The 18311-nt window shown below is 41.4% G+C and overlaps 1 protein-coding gene across 3 annotated transcripts in view; it reads right to left on the bottom strand.

The window, feature by feature from the left end:
• The window catches only part of ZNF527 (zinc finger protein 527), a 31387-nt gene that overhangs the window by 4056 nt on the left and 9020 nt on the right, over window positions 1-18311 (bottom strand). For all 3 annotated transcript variants that reach the window (XM_014462584.2, XM_023760591.1, XM_023760590.1), the window contains one exon: window positions 17824-17919. In XM_014462584.2, the coding sequence (XP_014318070.1) occupies window positions 17824-17919 (96 nt within the window). The remainder of the gene's footprint in view (window positions 1-17823; window positions 17920-18311) is intronic.

Here is an 18311-nt window from a genome sequence, read left to right on the forward strand (position 1 = left end):
AAGGAAGACAAACAATCTAATTACAAAATGTGCAAAGGACCTAAATAGACACTTCTCCAAAGCGGACATAAAGATGGCCAAGAGACATATGAAAAAATACTCAATGTCCCTGATCATCAGAGAGATACAAATTAAAATTACAATGAGGTATCTCACACCGTTAGAATGGCTACCATCAACAAAACAAATGACAAGTGCTGGCGAGGATGTGGAGAAAAGCCAAACATGGCTAGTGTGTTGGGAAACACACTTCCATCATCACAGAATCTTCTATTAGACAGCACTGGATAGAGAACCAGATTAATATAACAAAGATCTTACAGTTGAATGAAGAAAAGACAGGAAAATAGGACACTGTTGGTGGGAATGCAGACTGGTGCAACCATTATGGAAAAACAGCATGGAGTTTCCTGAAAAAAAAAAAAAAATGGAACTGCCATTTGACCCAGTGATCCCTCTTCTAGGAATTTACCCAAAGAGACCCAATTCATCAATGAGAAAGAATATTTGCATCCCTATGTTCATAGCATCCCAATTTACAATAGCTAAGACCTGGAAACAGCCCAAGTACTCATCAGTAGATGAGTAAATAAAAAAGCTGTGATACAGCAGTAAAAAAGAAGAGTCTCTTACCCTTTGAGTCAGTCTGGAAGAACCTGGAGAGTATCATGCTAAGTCAGCCGTGGGCAAACTACGGCCCACGGGCCCCGTTTGAAATGAATAAAACTAAAAAAAAAAAAAAAGACCGTACCCTTTTATGTAATGATGTTTACTTTGAATTTATATTAGTTCACACAAACACTCCAACCATGCTTTTGTTCCGGCCCTCCGGTCCAGTTTAAGAACCCATTGTGGCCCTCGAGTCAAAAAGTTTGCCCACCCTTGTGCTAAGTGAAATAAGCCAGTCAGAAAAAGACAAGTATCCACTCATATGTGAAATCTAATGAACAAAATAAAATATTGAACGAAATAGAGCCAGAGTCATAGAAGCATGGAACAGACAGTCAAATCTCAGAGGGAAGGTGGGAGTGGGAGGATGAAAGGAAAGAGATCAACCAAAGAACTTGTAGGCATATATGCACAACCCATGGACACAGACAATAGGGTGGAGGAGGCCTATGTTGGGGGACAGGGGTGGGCTATAAGGAGTCAAAGGGGGGAAAAAGAGGACATATGTAATACTTTCAACAATAAAGATTTTAATAAACAAACTCTGGAGACATGTACCTTATGGGGAAATCTTAAGAAGGAGGGAGTTTGCTGCTAATGCCCCAAATATGTTCCAGTGAATAAACTGACTAATGGCACACAGACTTACAGATGGGATCTCCTTCTGTAAAAGACTAGATAAAGTTATGCTGTCCAATACAGTAGTTCCTAACACAGGGGTGGGCAAACTTTTTGACTCGAGGGCCACAATGGGTTCTTAAACTGGACCGGAGGGCCGGAACAAAAGCATGGATGGAGTGTTTGTGTGAACTAATATAAATTCAAAGTAAACATCATTACATAAAAGGGTACGGTCTTTTTTTTTTTATTTCAATAGTTTTATTCATTTCAAACATTTTAACAAGAAGAATGTAAACACTAATTATTATAATTTGAAACTTCAAAAACATGGGTAACCAGAAGTTACCACTAGCACTTCCGTTACTGGCAAAAAAAAGCCGCAGTGCACATAGTGTGAAAGAGCCCATTATCAATGTCAGATTGCATCCACTGGACTCTATAAAAACAACCAAGTGCCACTTTTAAATGCCCATTGCAACAGTTTTTCTTATTAAAAGCTGGAAATGGCAGGATATTTATATATATACCCCTACTGTGACAGCCTGGCAGAGCATTACAAAGGAGAAAACCCAGCATCTGGTGATGTCCATAAGTACAAGACTTCAGGCTGTCATTACCAGGAAAGGGTTTCATTCAAGTATTAGATATGAACATTTGATTTTCAGTTTTTCATTTGTCCAATTACTTCTGAAACCCTGAAATTAAGCGATTTTGTAATAAAATCTTTAGTTTATCACGTTTCTATACAATCTTTTTGTTCAACCCACTGAATTAGGGTTCGTTCACACTAGCCGTGCTGCCGTTGCAGTGTGGTGCAGTACTGCAATGCAGCGCAGCTAGGGTTAATGCAGGGTACACAGGTTTCCATCATGTTTGTGTTAATGCTAATGTGCAGTGGTGCATGCACAAATGCCCTGTAGCACGCATTTTTACAGGCGCAAGGGGGAGAAGCAAACACAGCGCAAAATGCATTTGTTTTGCCGCTAACACATGTGGTTAGTGGCCACGGTAGCGTTACTGATACCGCATCCGTATCAGCAAAAAAATGCAGCTGCAGCATGGCTAGTGTGACATGTCCTCTGTGTGTCTTTTTCCCTACTGTGTGCGTCCGCAGTGGGAAAAAAAACTGCAGTGGATACAAGCCCTAAAAGCTGAAAGTCTTTGTTGTTTTATTAACAAGTCATTGTGATGTACAGAATGTGGGAACAGGAAAAAATTGTGTTTGAGTAGAGCTCTTAATCTTACCTCAGAAAGGCTCTGATACTGTGCTCTCCAGGGCCGTGTCTCCCTACATCACCACGATAACGTGTCTACGCATTCCCAGGGTGATGTTGGGAGACGCGTCCGCGGGCATTACAAGGAGCCTCTGGAAGATTGAGAGGTTGTTCCTTCTACTGAATGGGCAGATATAAATCCGCCCACTCAGAAGAAGGAGCTGCGGCCGTGTTTCCCGACGTTGCCATGTTAACACTGCTGCTAGTGAAGGAGCGGAGGGGAGAGCAAGAGAACCCTCCGCTCTTTTGGCTCCGCGGGCCGGATAGAACAGCCCACGGCTGCCCTAACCACATATGAACAATTTAAATTAATTAAAAAATATTTTAAATTCAGATTCTCAGTTATACGTAGCCATATTTTAAGTGTTCAATAGCCAACCATGGCTAGTGTGTTGGGAAACACACTTCCATCATCACAGAATGTTCTATTAGACAGCACTGGATAGAGAACCAGATTAATATAACAAAGATCTTACAGTTAAATGAAGAAAAGACAGGAAAATTAGGAACAGGAGCCACTTAAAGGAAAAGAGAAACCGAATACAGATTTGGACAGAGGATAAGAATCATGGGCAGAATTATTTTATATATTTCATTAAGCTGAGTAATATAAAAATGAAGAAAGGCACCTGGATTTAGCAAACTAAAGGGTTATAGAAGTCAGATTGCAAGTGGCAAGACAATGGAAGAAAATTTGAAGTGAAGCCAATGAATAAAGATTACAATTGGTATATAATTAATTGGAAGAGAGGGAATGTGGTATATAGAAATTCTTAAAAGCTCCTATAAAAATATTTTAAAGGATATTTAAATAAAAATATAAGATATAACTGCACCAAATGAAAAAAATATAAATATATGCTTGTTCATCCCAAGTTCATTTACATTAAGTCAATTTTAATTAGAAGTCTATGAAGATTTTATTTCTGAACTTATAAAATTACATTGAAGGAATCATGGAAAAAAGATAAATAATATAAAAGAAGTTTCTAAGACCTTGCATAAAATGAACTAATAAAATGAACTAAGCCTTGCATTTTAGACTTTCCTTCCATTAAAATCCATGTGAAAAAACTGAACTACTGTGATTTGTAAATTCTCTATTACTTGAAGAATAAGAAAACTTATAGGATGCAGAGAAGAACACAGCAAAGAGAAGCATGAATCCCCCATCCAGACCATAGCTGGTTGAAGGGAATATACTGGGAAAAACACATAGAAGGATTTTTATATCAATTTGGATCTGTGTGGGAGCTACAGCTGAGCTCTATAACATTTTTCCTTTTCTCTTTTAAATAGGTATGGTATTTCTTATGAAATATCCAAGCAATTAAGAAGTGTATAAAGCAGGGGAATCCAGGATGACTGCAGTGTAGGTGGAAGCTATACTCATCTCTTCCCAGGGCCAAACCGAATTTGCAACTGAATTATAGATCAATCAACCTGAATAATCAACTGAAGGCTAGCTGAACAGAAGTGTTATAATCAAGGATTTACAGAAGAAGCTACACAGCGACAGGTAAGAAAGGCTGAAATGCTGAAAGGGCTGGCCCTGCACCCACATGTGGTGGTTGATTATCCCAAGGGATCTCTCAATAGCAGTTTCCCTCTGAGGAGTGTGGGGTCTCAACCCATGCCATGTTTCTCAGCCTGGAGCACCAGACCCAGGAAGAGGAGCCTATATAACATCAGACTGAAAACCAGTGGGGATTCTGCCCACCAGGGAGAGATAGGAGTCTGCTAAAATCCCAGGTGCTTTCTTAAAAGGCCAGTGCACAAAATCTCATTCTCAGCCACCCATCCAAAGCTCTGATTGGGGGAGGTGATTCAGAGCAAACTGGAGTCATACAGAGAACTGGGTTACATGGCCCCAAAGAGAGATCTGGAGTATCAGCCCCCAAGTGTGCTGAGTCCTTAACCCACACCACACTGAGATGCCATCTTCCCTGGGTCAAACACTCATATCCATATAGCACCAGCATGGGAGAATGCACTAACCCTGTCCTTCTGATTCCTGATAGTCCTACCCTGCAGAGCTCATGCCTGTTGGTGCACTTTTGTCCTTGCGGAGGTCTTGTCAGAGATTCAGACAATGCGTTGTGTGGCTCCAAAGTGGGGGACATTTTCTGCCCTGTGCGCCACTGGTGCACATCCCAGTGGGGCCCACTAGTCCCGGATCCTTCCAACTACTGATTGCCATGCTCTACCAAGCTCATGCCCTGCAGAGGCATCTGCTAGCTGCACACAGCCAGGACTTGTGTACTTTTTACTGAAGAGCTCTTGTTGGAGATTTGGACAGATGATGAATTGTGTGGCTCTGAAACAGGTGCCATTCCCCCATCAAGTGCCTGATGAGTGCCATGCCCCAAACAGGAGACCCATTAGCCCCAACATCCCAACTCTCAGTGGCCCCACCCTGCCAAGCTCATGCCCTGCAGAAAAGTCTGCTGGCTGTACCCAGCCTGGACCTGTGCAGCACTCTTTCTTAGAGAGTTAAGGCTGCAGACTAGGACAGAGATTGAGTGGTATAGCTCTTGAGTAGGGGCCACTATTCCTGCCCTTAAGTGCCTGACTGGTACCATCCCCAAAGAGGAGATCTACTAGCCCCATCCTCTGAATCTGCTGTTGCTCCACCCTGCTGAGCTTGCACATTGTGGAGTAGACTGTAGGCTGTGGCCAGCCTGGGCATACTCTACAGACTTTGATCAGAAGGCTCTGGAGGAAGTCCAGGCAGCCTCAGGTGGTGGCAGAGTAGTCAACAGGTGGAGGCGGATATCGGGTGGCTTGGGCCTTTTGCTTAGGCTTTGGACCAGCCCCTAGGCTATGACCTGATGGAAGCTGAACTTGGTACACAGCTTGACCCTTCCAACCCAAAGCCAGGCCCAGCAGAAACAGTCACAAATTGCAGATCACCTGGTAACTCCAGACAGGTAGCCCAGGATTGGTTACAGGCAGCATCTGACATTGACCTGCACCAGAGTCCCTCTCAAGAGGCCCCAGAACCAACACACCTGGTAGTGGACTTCACACCACATCAGAGTAGAACCCAATAAGTTCCACTAGTGACACATCCCAAGGGAAATCTTGGCAGCACCAGACAGTGCTTGGGTGAATTGTGCTTTGTGTGTTTAGCACCCACACAGCAGCTCAGGGTCTATCCTCACAGTCAGCCAACCTGAGGGTTGAACTATTTCACAAAGGGGCCAAGACCAATAATCACTCAACTATAACAGGAGGGATCACATTACCCACACAAAGGATATTCCTGGAGTACCTTGCTTGGCTGATAAGGGAAACTGCACTAATGAGCCCTACACAACACAAACTACATAAGGCTACCATACAAAGACTGGGAGACATAGAAGATCTATCTAATACACATCAAATACACACCTATCTAAAACAAATACAGAGAGGCAATCAAAATAAGGACACAAAGAAATATGCCCCTTGAAAGAAAAGGAGAAGTCACCAGAAAAAGAACTAAATGAAATAGAGGCAAGCAATCTACAAAATACAGAGTTCATAACAGTAGTTGTAAGGATGCTCAAAGAACTTAGGAGAATGGATGAGCTCAGTGAGAACTTAAACAAAGAAATAGAAAGCATAAAAGAGGACATAGAAATCATAAAAAAACCCCTACCCAGTTTGGCTCAGTGAACAGAGTGTTGGTCTGCGGACTGAAAGGTCCCGGGTTCGATTCTGGTCAAGGACACATGCCCGGATTGTGGGTTCAATCCCAGTAGGGGGCATGCAGGAGGCAGCCAATCAATGATTCTCTCTCATCATTGATGTTTCTATCCCTCTCTCCTTCTCTCTTCATCTATGAAATCAATAAAAATATATTTTTTAAAAAAGAAACCATAAAAAACCCCAGTCAGTAATGAAGAATACAATATCTGAAATGATGACTGCATTACAATGAATCAACAGTAGGTTAAATAAAGCAGAAGACTGCATAGCAATTCACATACAAGGTAACAGAAAATACCCAAGCAGAGCAGTAAAAATAAAAATATAATTTAAAGAATTGAGGAAAGTCTAAGAGACCTCTGGAACATCAAGCATGACAACATCTGCATCATAGGGGTACTAGAAAGAGAAGAGAGAGAAAGCAAGGGATTTAGAACCTATTTGAAGAAATAATGGCTGAAAACTTCCCTAACCTGCTGAAGAAAAAAGACACACATGTCCAGGAAGCACAGAGAGCCCCAAACAAAATGAACCCCAAAAGGCCCACACCAAGACACAATATAATAGATAGGCAAAGAAAAAATATTAAAGGCAGCAAGAGAAAGAGAGTTACTACAAGGGAGCTCCATTATATTGTCAGCTTATTCTCATTGGAAACACTTCAGGCCAGAAGGAACTGGCACAAAATATTGAAAGTGATGAAAAGCAAAGGCCTACAACCAAAACTATTCTACAGAGCAAGGCTTTCATTTAAAATTGAAAGTGAAATGAAGAATTTACCAGACAAGAAGAAGCTAAATGAGTTTATCACCAATTAACCAGCATTACAAGAAATGTTAAAGGGTCTTCTTTAAGAAGAAAAAAAAAAGAAAAAGAGGAACAAAGTTATAAAGAATAAAATGACAATAAATATATACCTATCAATAATCATTTCAAATATAAATGGCTTAAATGCTCCAATCAAAACACACAAGGTCCAAAATATATGCTGTCTCCAAGAAACCCACCTCAGAAGGAAAGACACATACAGACTTAAAATAAAGGGATGGAAAATGATAATTCATGCAAATGGAAATTTAAAAGGCCAGGGTAGTAATACTTATATCAGACAAAAGAGACTTTAAAACAAAGCTATAAGAGACAACGAAGGACACTACATAATGATAAAGGGGTCAACTCAACAAGAGGATATAAACCTTGTACCTTTTATACACCCAACATAAGATCACCTAAATATATAAAGCAAATCTTTGTGTGTGTGTGTGTGTTTTATTTTATTTTATTATTATTTTTTTTATTGCTAAAAGTATTACAAAGGGTATTACATATGTGTCCTTCCCCCCTCCCCCGCCCTTGACAATCCCCTGCCCTCCCCTTACCCCCCAGTGTCTTATGTCCATTAGTTATGCTTATATGCATGCATACAAGTCCTTCGGTTGATCTCTTACCCCCCTTCCTTCTGCCCCCCAACCCTCCCTGGCCTTCCCGCTGAAGTTTGACAATCAGTTTGAGGCAGCTCTGCCTCTGTATCTATTATTGTTCAAAAGTTTGTAATGGTCTTTTTTTTAAATAATTAAATCTTTATTGTTCAGATTATTACATTGGTTCCTCTTTTTTCCCCCCATAACTCCCCTCCTCCCAGTTCCCACCCCACCCTCCGCCCTCACTCCCCACCCACTGTCCTCATCCATAGGTGCACGATTTTTGTCCAGTCTCTTCCTGCATCTCCGATTCCCCTTCCCCCCCCCCAAGAATAGTCAGTCCATTCCCTTTCTATGTCCCTGATTCATTATAATCACCAGTTCATTCTGTTCATCAGATTATTTATTCACTTGATTCTTAGATTCACTTGTTGATAGATGCGTATTTGTTGTTCATAATTTGTATCTTTACCTTTTTCTTCTTCTTCCTCTTCTTAAAGGATACCTTTCAGCATTTCATATAATACTGGTTTGGTGGTGATGAACTCCTTTAGCTTTTTCTTATCTGTGAAGCTCTTTATCTGACCTTCAATTCTGAATGATAGCTTTGCTGGATGAAGTACTCTTGGTTGTAGGTTCTTGGTATTCATCACTTTGAATATTTCTTGCCACTCCCTTCTGGCCTGCAAAGTTTCTGTTGAGAAATCAGCTGACAGTCGTATGGGTACTCCCTTGTAGGTAACTGAGTTTCTTTCTCTTGCTGCTTTTAAGATTCTCTCTTTGTCTTTTGCTCTTGGCATTTTAATTATGATGTGTCTTGGTGTGATCCTCTTTGGATTCCTTTTGTTTGGGGTTCTATGCGCTTCCTGGACTTGTAAGTCTATTTCTTTCACCAAGTAGGGGAAGTTTTCTGTCATTATTTCTTCAAATAGGTTTTCAATATCTTGCTGTCTCTCATCTTCTGGCACCCCTATAATTCGGATGTTGGTATGCTTGTAGCTGTCCCAGAGGCTCTTTACACTATCTTCATACTTTCGGATTCTTTTTTCATTTTGCTTTTCCGGTTGGGTCTTTTTTGCTTCTTCGCATTTCAAATCTTTGACTTGATTCTTGCGCTCCTCTGGTCTGCTGTTGGGAGTCTGTATAATATTCTTTATTTCACTCAGTGTATGCTTACTTTCTAGTTGGACCTTTATCACACCATCGAGGGTCTCATTAGATTTCCTGTACATCTCATCAAGTTTATCGACAGACTCTAGAAGCCTCTTGAGAGACCTCAAAAGTGTCGTTTTGAATTCTATATCCAGTAGCCTGCTTTCCTCCGGTTCTGTTCTTTGTGGCCTGTTGCTTTGACTCGGCATTTTTTTATGCTTTGCTGTGTCGATAGAGTGGCTTTCCGTGTTAAGTGTTCCAATTACCTGAGGTAGACACTCTTGGTGCACCCCCTTGTGGTCTTTGTGTGCAGTCTTGTTGTAGTTAAGCCTTGATTGTTGTAGGTAATTACTACCTGACCTCCAGTCCAACTGGCTGTGAGAATCAGCTGTGTCTGCAGTGGGAGAACTTCTGTCCTCTAGGGAGGTGCTAATCTAGCCTTTGCCTGAGGCTATCTAGCAAATGGCTCTGTGCAGGGCTTGGGCGGGGCGGGTCCCACGGGATCAACAGGGCGGAGGAGGGAGCAGTTATGGCTGCTCTCAGTCCGTCCCCAGGGGCTCTGCCTCTCTGTCCCAGCAACCGCTGCAAACATCGGAGGGAACAAAGCCAGACAGTCCCGCTTCTCCCGTTTCAGTATGGGTCCCTAGAGACTCGCCCGGGTCTGGAGCTCAGAGTCTGAGGCTCCCTCCGGATTGAAACAGACAACCACGCCCTCAGCCACCAGCCCGCGCTGCACGCACTCCGCACCTTAGTATTTTACTTCAGCACTGCGCCTCCTCTGATTCTCGGTTCCTCCTAGTTGTAGAACTTCCACTCAGCCAGCCTTCCTATGGTTCTGGATGATGTCCGTTCCGTCTTTTAGCTGTATTTTTGAAGTGGTTGTTCGAGACAGCAAACTCTGGCGTTAACCTATGCCGCCATCTTGGTTTCCCCATTCTTTTTTTTCTGTAATGGTCTTTATTATCCATGAATGAGTGAGATCATGTGGTATTTTTCCTTCATTGACTGGCTTATAAAGCAAATCTTGATGGACACAAAGGGAGAGACAGACAGTAATATAGTCATAGTAGAAGATTTTAATGTCCAAATGAAATCAACGGATAGATCTTCCAGATAGATATTCAAGAAGGAAACAGCTGCCTTAAATTACACACAAGACCAGAGAGATTTAAATATTATTTTCAGAGCATTTCACCCCAAAGCAACAGAATATACATTATTTTCATTTGCACATGAAACACTAATATAGACAACATGTCAGAACATAAAATAAGTCTCAATAAATTCAAGAAGACTGAAATCATATCAAGCAACTTCTATGACCAGAATGGTTTGAAACTAGAAATCAATTGCAAGAAAAAAAATCTGAAGAACATATGGAGGCTAAATAACATGTTATTAAAAAATGAACAGGATAACAATGAAATCAAGAAAGTAATCAATCGTTACCTTTCAACAAATGAAAATGAAAACATAATTACACAAAACCTATGGGACACAGCAAAAGCAGTCCTAAGAGAGAAACTCAAAAAAATACAGGCCTACCTCAAGAAGAAGAAAAATCTCAAATAAACACTCTAACATTACACCTAAAGGAATTAGAAAAAGAACAACAAGCAAAGGCCAAAGTGAATAGAAGGAAGGAAACATTAAAGATCAGAAAGAAATTACATGAAATAGAGTCTAAAAAAATGCACACACAAACAATACAAAAGACAATGAAACCAAGAGATAATTCTTTGAAAAGATAACAAGATTGGTAAACCTTTAGACTGATCAAGAAAAAAAGAGGAGCCAAATAAATAAAAGCAGAAATGGAAGGGAAGTAACAACTTACATCACAGAAATACAAAGAATAATAAGAAAATACTATGAACTATATGCCAACAAATTGAACAACCTGGTAGAAATGCATAAATTTCTTGAAACATACAATCTTCCAATATAAATGGAATCAAGAAGAAAAGAAGGAAATATGAACAGACCAATTACAACTAATGAAATTGAAGCAGTAATTTAAAAAAACCACACACACCCTTCCATCAAACTAAAGTCCTGGACTGGATGTCTTAACAAGTGAATTGTACTTAATATTAAAAAAAAAAAAGAACCAACATCTATCCTTAAATTATCCCAAAAAACTCTAGGACGGAAAACTCCTGGGTGATTTCATGAGGCCAACATTATTCTAATTCCAAAACCAGATAAAGATATAATAACAATAAAATTATAGGTCAATATCCCTGATGAACATAGATGCTAAATTCCTCAACAAAATATTTAAAAAGAAGCAAAAATCACCCAACCGGAAAAACAACAAAAAAAAGAATCCAAAAATATGAAGATAGTGTAAGAAGCCTCTGGGACAACGTCAAGCGTACCAACATCCGAATTATGGGGGTGCCAGAAGAAGACAGAGAGCAAGATATTGAAAACCTGTTTAAAGAAATAATAACAGAAAACTTCCCCTACCTAGTGAAAGAAATAGACTTACAAGTCCAGGAAGCGCATAGAACCCCAAACAAAAGGAATCCAAAGAGGACCACACCAAGACACATCATAATTAAAATGCCAAGAGCAAAAGACAAAGAGAGAATCTTAAAAGCAGCCAGAGAAAAACAATCAGTTACCTACAAGGGAGTACCCATACGACTGTCAGCTGATTTCTCAACAGAAACTTTGCAGGCCAGAAGAGAGTGGCAAGAAATATTCAAAGTGATGAATAGCAAGAACCTACAACCTAGATTACTTTACCCAGCAAAGCTATCATTCAGAATTGAAGGTCAGATAAAGAGCTTCACAGATAAGAAAAAGCTAAAGGAGTTCATCACCACCAAACCAGTATTATATGAAATGCTGAAAGGTATCCTTTAAGAAGAGGAAGAAGAAGAAAAAGGTAAAGATAAAAATTATGAACAACAAATACACATCTATCAACAAGTAAATCTAAAAATCAAGTGAATAAATAATCTGATGAACAGAATAAACCGGTGAATATAATAGAATCAGGGAAATAGAAAGGGAGTGGACTGGCTATTCTCAGGGGGGGAAAGGGTGTGGGGGGTGTGGGAAGAGACTGGACAAAAATTGTACACCTATGGATGAGAACAGTGGGTGGCGGGGGTAAGGGCAGAGGGTAAGGTGGGAACTGGGTCGAGGGGAGCTATGAGGGGAAAAAGAGGAACAACTGTAATAATCTGAACAATAAAGATTTAATTTAAAAAAATATATTAAAAAAATGAAGGATTGCCGAAACTGGTTTGGCTCAGTGGATAGAGCGTCGGCCTACGGACTGAAGGGTCCCAGGTTCGATTCCGGTCAAGGGCATGTGCCTGGGTTGTTGGCACATCCCCAGTGGGAGATGTGCAGGAGGCAGCTGATCAATGTTTCTTCTCTCATCGATGTTTCTAATTCTCTATCTCTCTCCCTTCCTCTCTGTAAAAAATCAATAAAATATATTTAAAAAAATGAAGGGTAGAAATCCTATGATCTAATCTAATAAAAAAGAAACATGCAAATTGACCATACCTCTGCTATGTCCCAAGCCACGCCCACCAGCCAATCAGAGCGACTATATGCAAATTAACCCAACCAAGATGGCGGCCTGGTACCCCCCAACAGCCCTCCTCTGCCGGCCTGGTCGCCCCTTACTGCCATCCCCTACATGACTGGTCACCCCTAACTGCCCTCTCCTGCTGACCTAGTCGCCCCTAACTGCCCTCACCTGCAGGCCTGGTCACTCTAACTGTCCTCCCCTGCTGACCTGGTCGCCCCTAACTGCCCTCCCCTGCAGGCCTGGTCACCCCCAACTGCCCTCCCCTGCCGGCCTAATCACTCCTAACTGACCTCACCTGCAGGCCTGGTTGCCCCCAACTGCCCTCCCCTGCTGGCCTGGTCACCCCCAACTTCCCTCTCCTGCAGGCCTGGTCCCCCCCCCCAGCTGCCCTCCCCTGCTTGCCCAGTTGCCCCCAACTGCCCTCCCCTACTGGCCTGGTTGCCCCTAACTTCCCTCCCCTGCCAGCCTTGTAGTCCCTAACTGCCCTCTCCTGCCAGCCCAGTCACCCCAACTGCCCTCCCCTGCTGGCCTGGTTGCCCCAACTGCCCTTTCCTGCCGGCCTGGTTGCCCCTAACTGCCCTCCCTTGCTGGCCTGGTTGCCCCTAACTACCCTTCTCTGCTGGCCCGGTCACCCCCAACTGCCCTCCCCTGCCAGCCTACTCACCCCCAACTGCCCTCCCCTGCTGGCCCAGTTGCCCCCAACTGCCCTCCCCTGCTGGCCTGATTGCCCACAACTGCCCTCCCCTGCCGACCATCTTTTGGCAGCCATCGTGTGCCCACATGGTGGCAGCCATCTTGTGTGTGGGTGTGACGGTCAATTTGCATATTACCTCTTTATTATATAGGATAGTACTGGAAGTCCTAGCCACAGCAGTAAGACCAGAAGAAATAAAAGGCATCCAAATTGGAAAGGAAGAAGTAAAATTGTCATTATTTGCAGATGACATGATACTGTACATAGAGAACCCAAAAAATACCACCAAAAACTACTGAAACTAAGAAATTAATTCAGTACATTAGCAGGATACAAAATAAATATTAAAAAAACAGTTGAAATTTTATATACCAGTAATAAACTATCAGAAAAAGAAACTAAAAAAACAATTCCACTTACAATTGCATCAAGAAAAAATAATGTACTTTAGAATAAGTTTAACCAAAGAGGTAAAAAACCTGAACTTAGAAAATTATAGATATTTAAAAAAGAAATTGAAGCTACTGGATTGGAAGAATTACCATGATTAAAAATCCATACCACCCAAACCAATCTACAGATTCAATGCAATTCTTATCAAAATGCCAAGTGCTTACTTCACAGAATTAGAACAAATATTCACAAAATTTACATGGAACCACAAAAGAACCTGAATAATCTTGAGAAAGAAGAACAGATTTGGAAGTATCATGCTACCCAATATCTACAAGGCCAGAGCAATCAAAACAGCATGGTACTGGCATAAAAACAGACATATAGAAAGCTCAGAAATAAACCCATGCCATTATGTTCAATTAATATCTGACAAAGAAGGCAAGAACATACAATGGGATAGAGAAAGTCTGGCTTTCAGCCAAGAAAGCGACATAGGTAAATGCAGTACTTGCTGCCTCCCACAATCACATCAAAATTTACAACTAAAAATATAAAACAACCATCATAAAGAACCACCTGAAATCTAGCTGAATGGAAGTCCTATAACTATGGAATTAAAGAAGCACATGAAGACTGGTAGGAGGGGCAGAGATGTGGGGTGGAATTGAGGAACCAGTTGGTACCACACCCACGTGTGGTGGTTTAAAATTGGGAGGAATATTTTTGCTGTGAAGGTTTCCCCCGAGGAGTGAGGGGTCTTGCCTCACAACAGCCCCCCAGCCCAGGGTTCCAGTGCCAGGAAGAGAAGTCTCCACAACTTCTAGCTGTAAAACCAGTGGGGATTGTGACTGAATAACATAGAAGTTGTGGGAGTCCAAGGCAGAGATCTTTTTTAAAAAATATATTTTTATTGATTTCAGAGAGGAAGGGAGAGAGAGATAGAAACATCAATAATGAGAGAGAATCATCAATTGGCTGCCTCCTGCATGCCCCCTATTGGGGATCGAGCCCATAATCCAGGCATGTACCCTGACCGGGAATTGAACCATGACCTCCTGGTTCATAGGTCGACCCTCAACCACTGAGCCATGCCAGCAGGGCGCAAGCAGAGCTCTTAAAGTGCCCATGCACCGGACTTAAGACTCTCTCCCTCTGAGCTCCAGCATTGAGGTAGCAGCTTGAAAGGAACCTGGGACATTTGGGGAGGAACTAACTTGTCTGGAACGAGGACAAGAGCTGGAGGAGAAGCTTTCTCCCAAACAGGAGTGCTGGTGGAGAGGCCAGTGTTCCTTTGCTGAGACCTCCCTGTGACAGAGCTGACAGGCTGAACCATATCTGAATCTCCATCACCCTGGCTCACACTTTTTGCCCTGCCCTGGTGATTCCCTGAGACCCCATCCCTCCCTACTTGCAGGCCTATACAAGCCGTTTCCAGTGGCTTTTTCATACAACTGGCCTCTCTTGCCTCATGCTTCAGACATTCCTAAAATCTCTCAAAAAAGCAGCATCTGGCCTCAGCATGCTCCATACAGCTCACTAAGTGGCCCCAGATCCAGCATTAGTGGCAGCTGGTGTTGGTTCAGAGCTTGGCTTCTCCTGGACACCTCCAAGCCCAGTACAAGTAGCAGCCATCTGAAGATAGCTTTGTAGCTCAAAACACAGGCGGCAGGTGACCTCAGACTGCACCTCCTGGGGAGCCCAAGCCAGTACACCCAGTGGACAGGTTTAGACCACAATGAAGCACCATGCAATCTCTTCCACAAGAGACACACTCAAGGGGAGGACTCAATAGGCACAACAGTCCCACTGACATGAGTCCTGCTCCATGGAGTGTGCCCTAGCACAGCTGATGATTCTCCATGGTAGTCAAAGCCAGTCCTTGTAGCCAACTGGCCTACAGATAAATCCCTCCCATTCATATGCCAAAAGCAATCAAGGCTCAACTACAACATGAGGGTATACACAGTGGGGAGGGGAAGTACCTGGAATGCCCACCTCGGGTGAATGGAAAGGCTGTGCCACTGGACCCTACAGGACACCTACTACACTAGGCCACTCTACCAAGCCTGGGAGATATAGCATCTCTACCTATACTAAATAGAAACAAAGAAAGGCTGCCAAATGAGGAGATAAAGAAACATGTTTTCTGAAGAACAAAACTCCAGAAAAAGAACTAAACAAAATAGAGACAAGCAATCCACCAGATGTAGAGTTTAAAACACTGGCTATAAGAATGCTGAAGGAATTTAGAATAAAATAGGACATGGAAACTATTAAAAAAAAAAACAGTCAGAAATAAAGGATACACTAACTGAAATTAAGAATAATTTATAGGGAATTAATTGTAGAGTAGATGAACCCAGGAATCAAATGATTGATTTGAAATATAAGGAAGCAAAAAGCACCCAATCAGAAAAGCAAAAAGAATCCAAAAAAATGAGGATAGTGTAAGGAGCCTCTGGGATAACTTCAAGTATGCCAACATTCGCATCATAGGGGCCCCGGAAGGAGAGAGAGCAAGAAATTGAAAACCTATTTGAAAAAATGACAGAAAACTTCCCTAACCTGATAAAAGAAATAGACATACAAGTAAGTCCAGGATGTGCAAAGTCTAAAACAAGATGAATCCAAAGAGGCCCTCACCAAGATCCATTCAATTAAAATGCAAAAACTTAAAGACAAAAAGGATCATAAAAGCAAGACAAAAGCAGTTGGTTACCTATAAGGGAGCTCCCATAAGACTGTCAGCTGATTGCTCAAAAGAAACTTTGCAGGCTAGAAGAGACTGGCAAGAAATATTCAATGTGATGAAAAGCAAGGACCTACAACCAAGATTACCCAGCAGAACTATCATTTATAATCAAGGACAGATAAAGAGCTTTCTAAACAAGAAAAAGCTAGAGTTCATCACCATCAAATCAGTATTATATGAAATGTTAGAACATCTTTTTGAAGGAGTAGGAGAAGAAGAAAAAGAAGAGATTAAAATATTAACAATAAAATGGCAATAAATACATATCTATCAATAATTGAATCTAAAAAAACAAGCAGAACAAAAACAGACTCATAGATACAGAGAACATATTGACCTTTGCCAGATGAAAGGGGGTTTGGGAAATGGGTGAAAAAGGTGAAGGGATTAAGAAGTACAAATTGGTAGTTACAAAATAGTCGTGGGGTTGTAAAGTATAGCATAGGAAATATAATCAATAATATATTAATAACTATGTATGCTGTCAGATGGTATGAAACTTAATGGGATGAACACGTAGTAAGTTGTATAATGTCTAATCACTGGAATGTACACCTGAAACTAATATATTATTGTTTGTCAACTGTCATGCAAAAAACTAGTAAAAAATGATTTTTAAGATGTTTACAAAAAAAAGTAATCTTTATATGCACAGCACTGCTGTGACAAGAATTTAAAATTCATAATAATGTAAACACTGATTTCAATCAAAATTATGATTTTGGTGAGAGTGAGATTGGGGCATAGGAGATATGTGTGTGTGTTTGCATGTGCATATGTGTTGGATTTGGGATAAAAAAGTACTAAATTATTATTTTCTTGGTGAGAAAATATTGATAAGGATTAAACTTTAAAAAACAATTACAAAATAGCAACATAAATATATTTGTTAGAGTCATGAAGGAAACACCAAAAAAAACTGCAAAATAAAATAAAGTAGATCCCTCTAGGGAGAGGGAAACTGGGAAGCAGGGCAAGAGACTGTCTTTTTTAAAGGAATAAGTCTTATAAAACCACTTGACTCTTTACTTTGAACACTGTGCATATATAACTTTGATAGTAATTTTTATTAAAATAAATCTATAAATGCATACAATTCTGACTATAAATAGGAAAGAAGAGCTGGGAAAGACTGGAATTCAGGGTATAGGTAGAAGTATTAGAGAGAATATAATTTAAAAGATATAGGAAGGCCCTAGCCAGCTTGGCTCAGTGGATAGAGCGTCAGCCTGAGGACTGAGGGGTCCCGGGTTCAATTCCAGCCAAGGGCACATGCCTGGGTTGTGGCTCGATCCCCAGTGTGTGTGTGGGGGGGGGGGGGGGAGGTGCAGGAGGCAGCCAATCAATGATTCTCTCTCTTCATTGATGTTTCTAACTCTCTCTCCTTCTCCCTTCCTCTCTGAAATCAATAAAGAAATATATTTTAAAAAATAAAAAATAAAAGATATAGGAAAGAACCCAAGGTGTAGGTGAGGTTTCAGGGAAGTTCATGCTAAAGAGATTTCAGTTCTCTTCTGGAACCAGGGAAGCCTGCTCATGACCACTTGTACTGAAACCTTACAACAGCCTGCCCTACCCAGTTCCCCACCACTCACCTGTATATTGACCATCTGACATCTCTCTCTCCACTATCCAAGGTTCCTTCCCTTGCTCCAATAAGGAGATCATGTTGGGCTTGGAGATGGAGAGTCCTGTTTACAGAAAAAAATGAAAGTGAGAGAGGCAGATAGAATATTCTATAGCTGTTCCAGGACTCACATCTCTTGGCCATTAGGCAAGAAAGGACATTAGATGAAGGGCTAGAGAATGGAGGATGAAGAATATGAAACTTCTTCCATAGCAGTGGTTCTCAAAGTGCTAGAGCAAAAGAACCATCACCTGGTAACATCAGAAATACATATTCTCAGTCCCTAACCCAGACTTACTGAATCAGAAAACATAACAGTTCTCAAACTTTCATGGGCATTGGAATCATTTGGAGGGCTCATAAAAACCCAGACAACTGGGCTATTCCCAAAGTTTCTGATTCCATAGTCTAGAATGAGACCCCATAATTTGCAATTTAACATATTCCCATGGCACA

This window comes from Myotis lucifugus, unplaced genomic scaffold (assembly GCF_000147115.1).
Source record: "Myotis lucifugus unplaced genomic scaffold, Myoluc2.0 scaffold_185, whole genome shotgun sequence".
Taxonomy (NCBI): Eukaryota; Metazoa; Chordata; class Mammalia; order Chiroptera; family Vespertilionidae; genus Myotis; species Myotis lucifugus.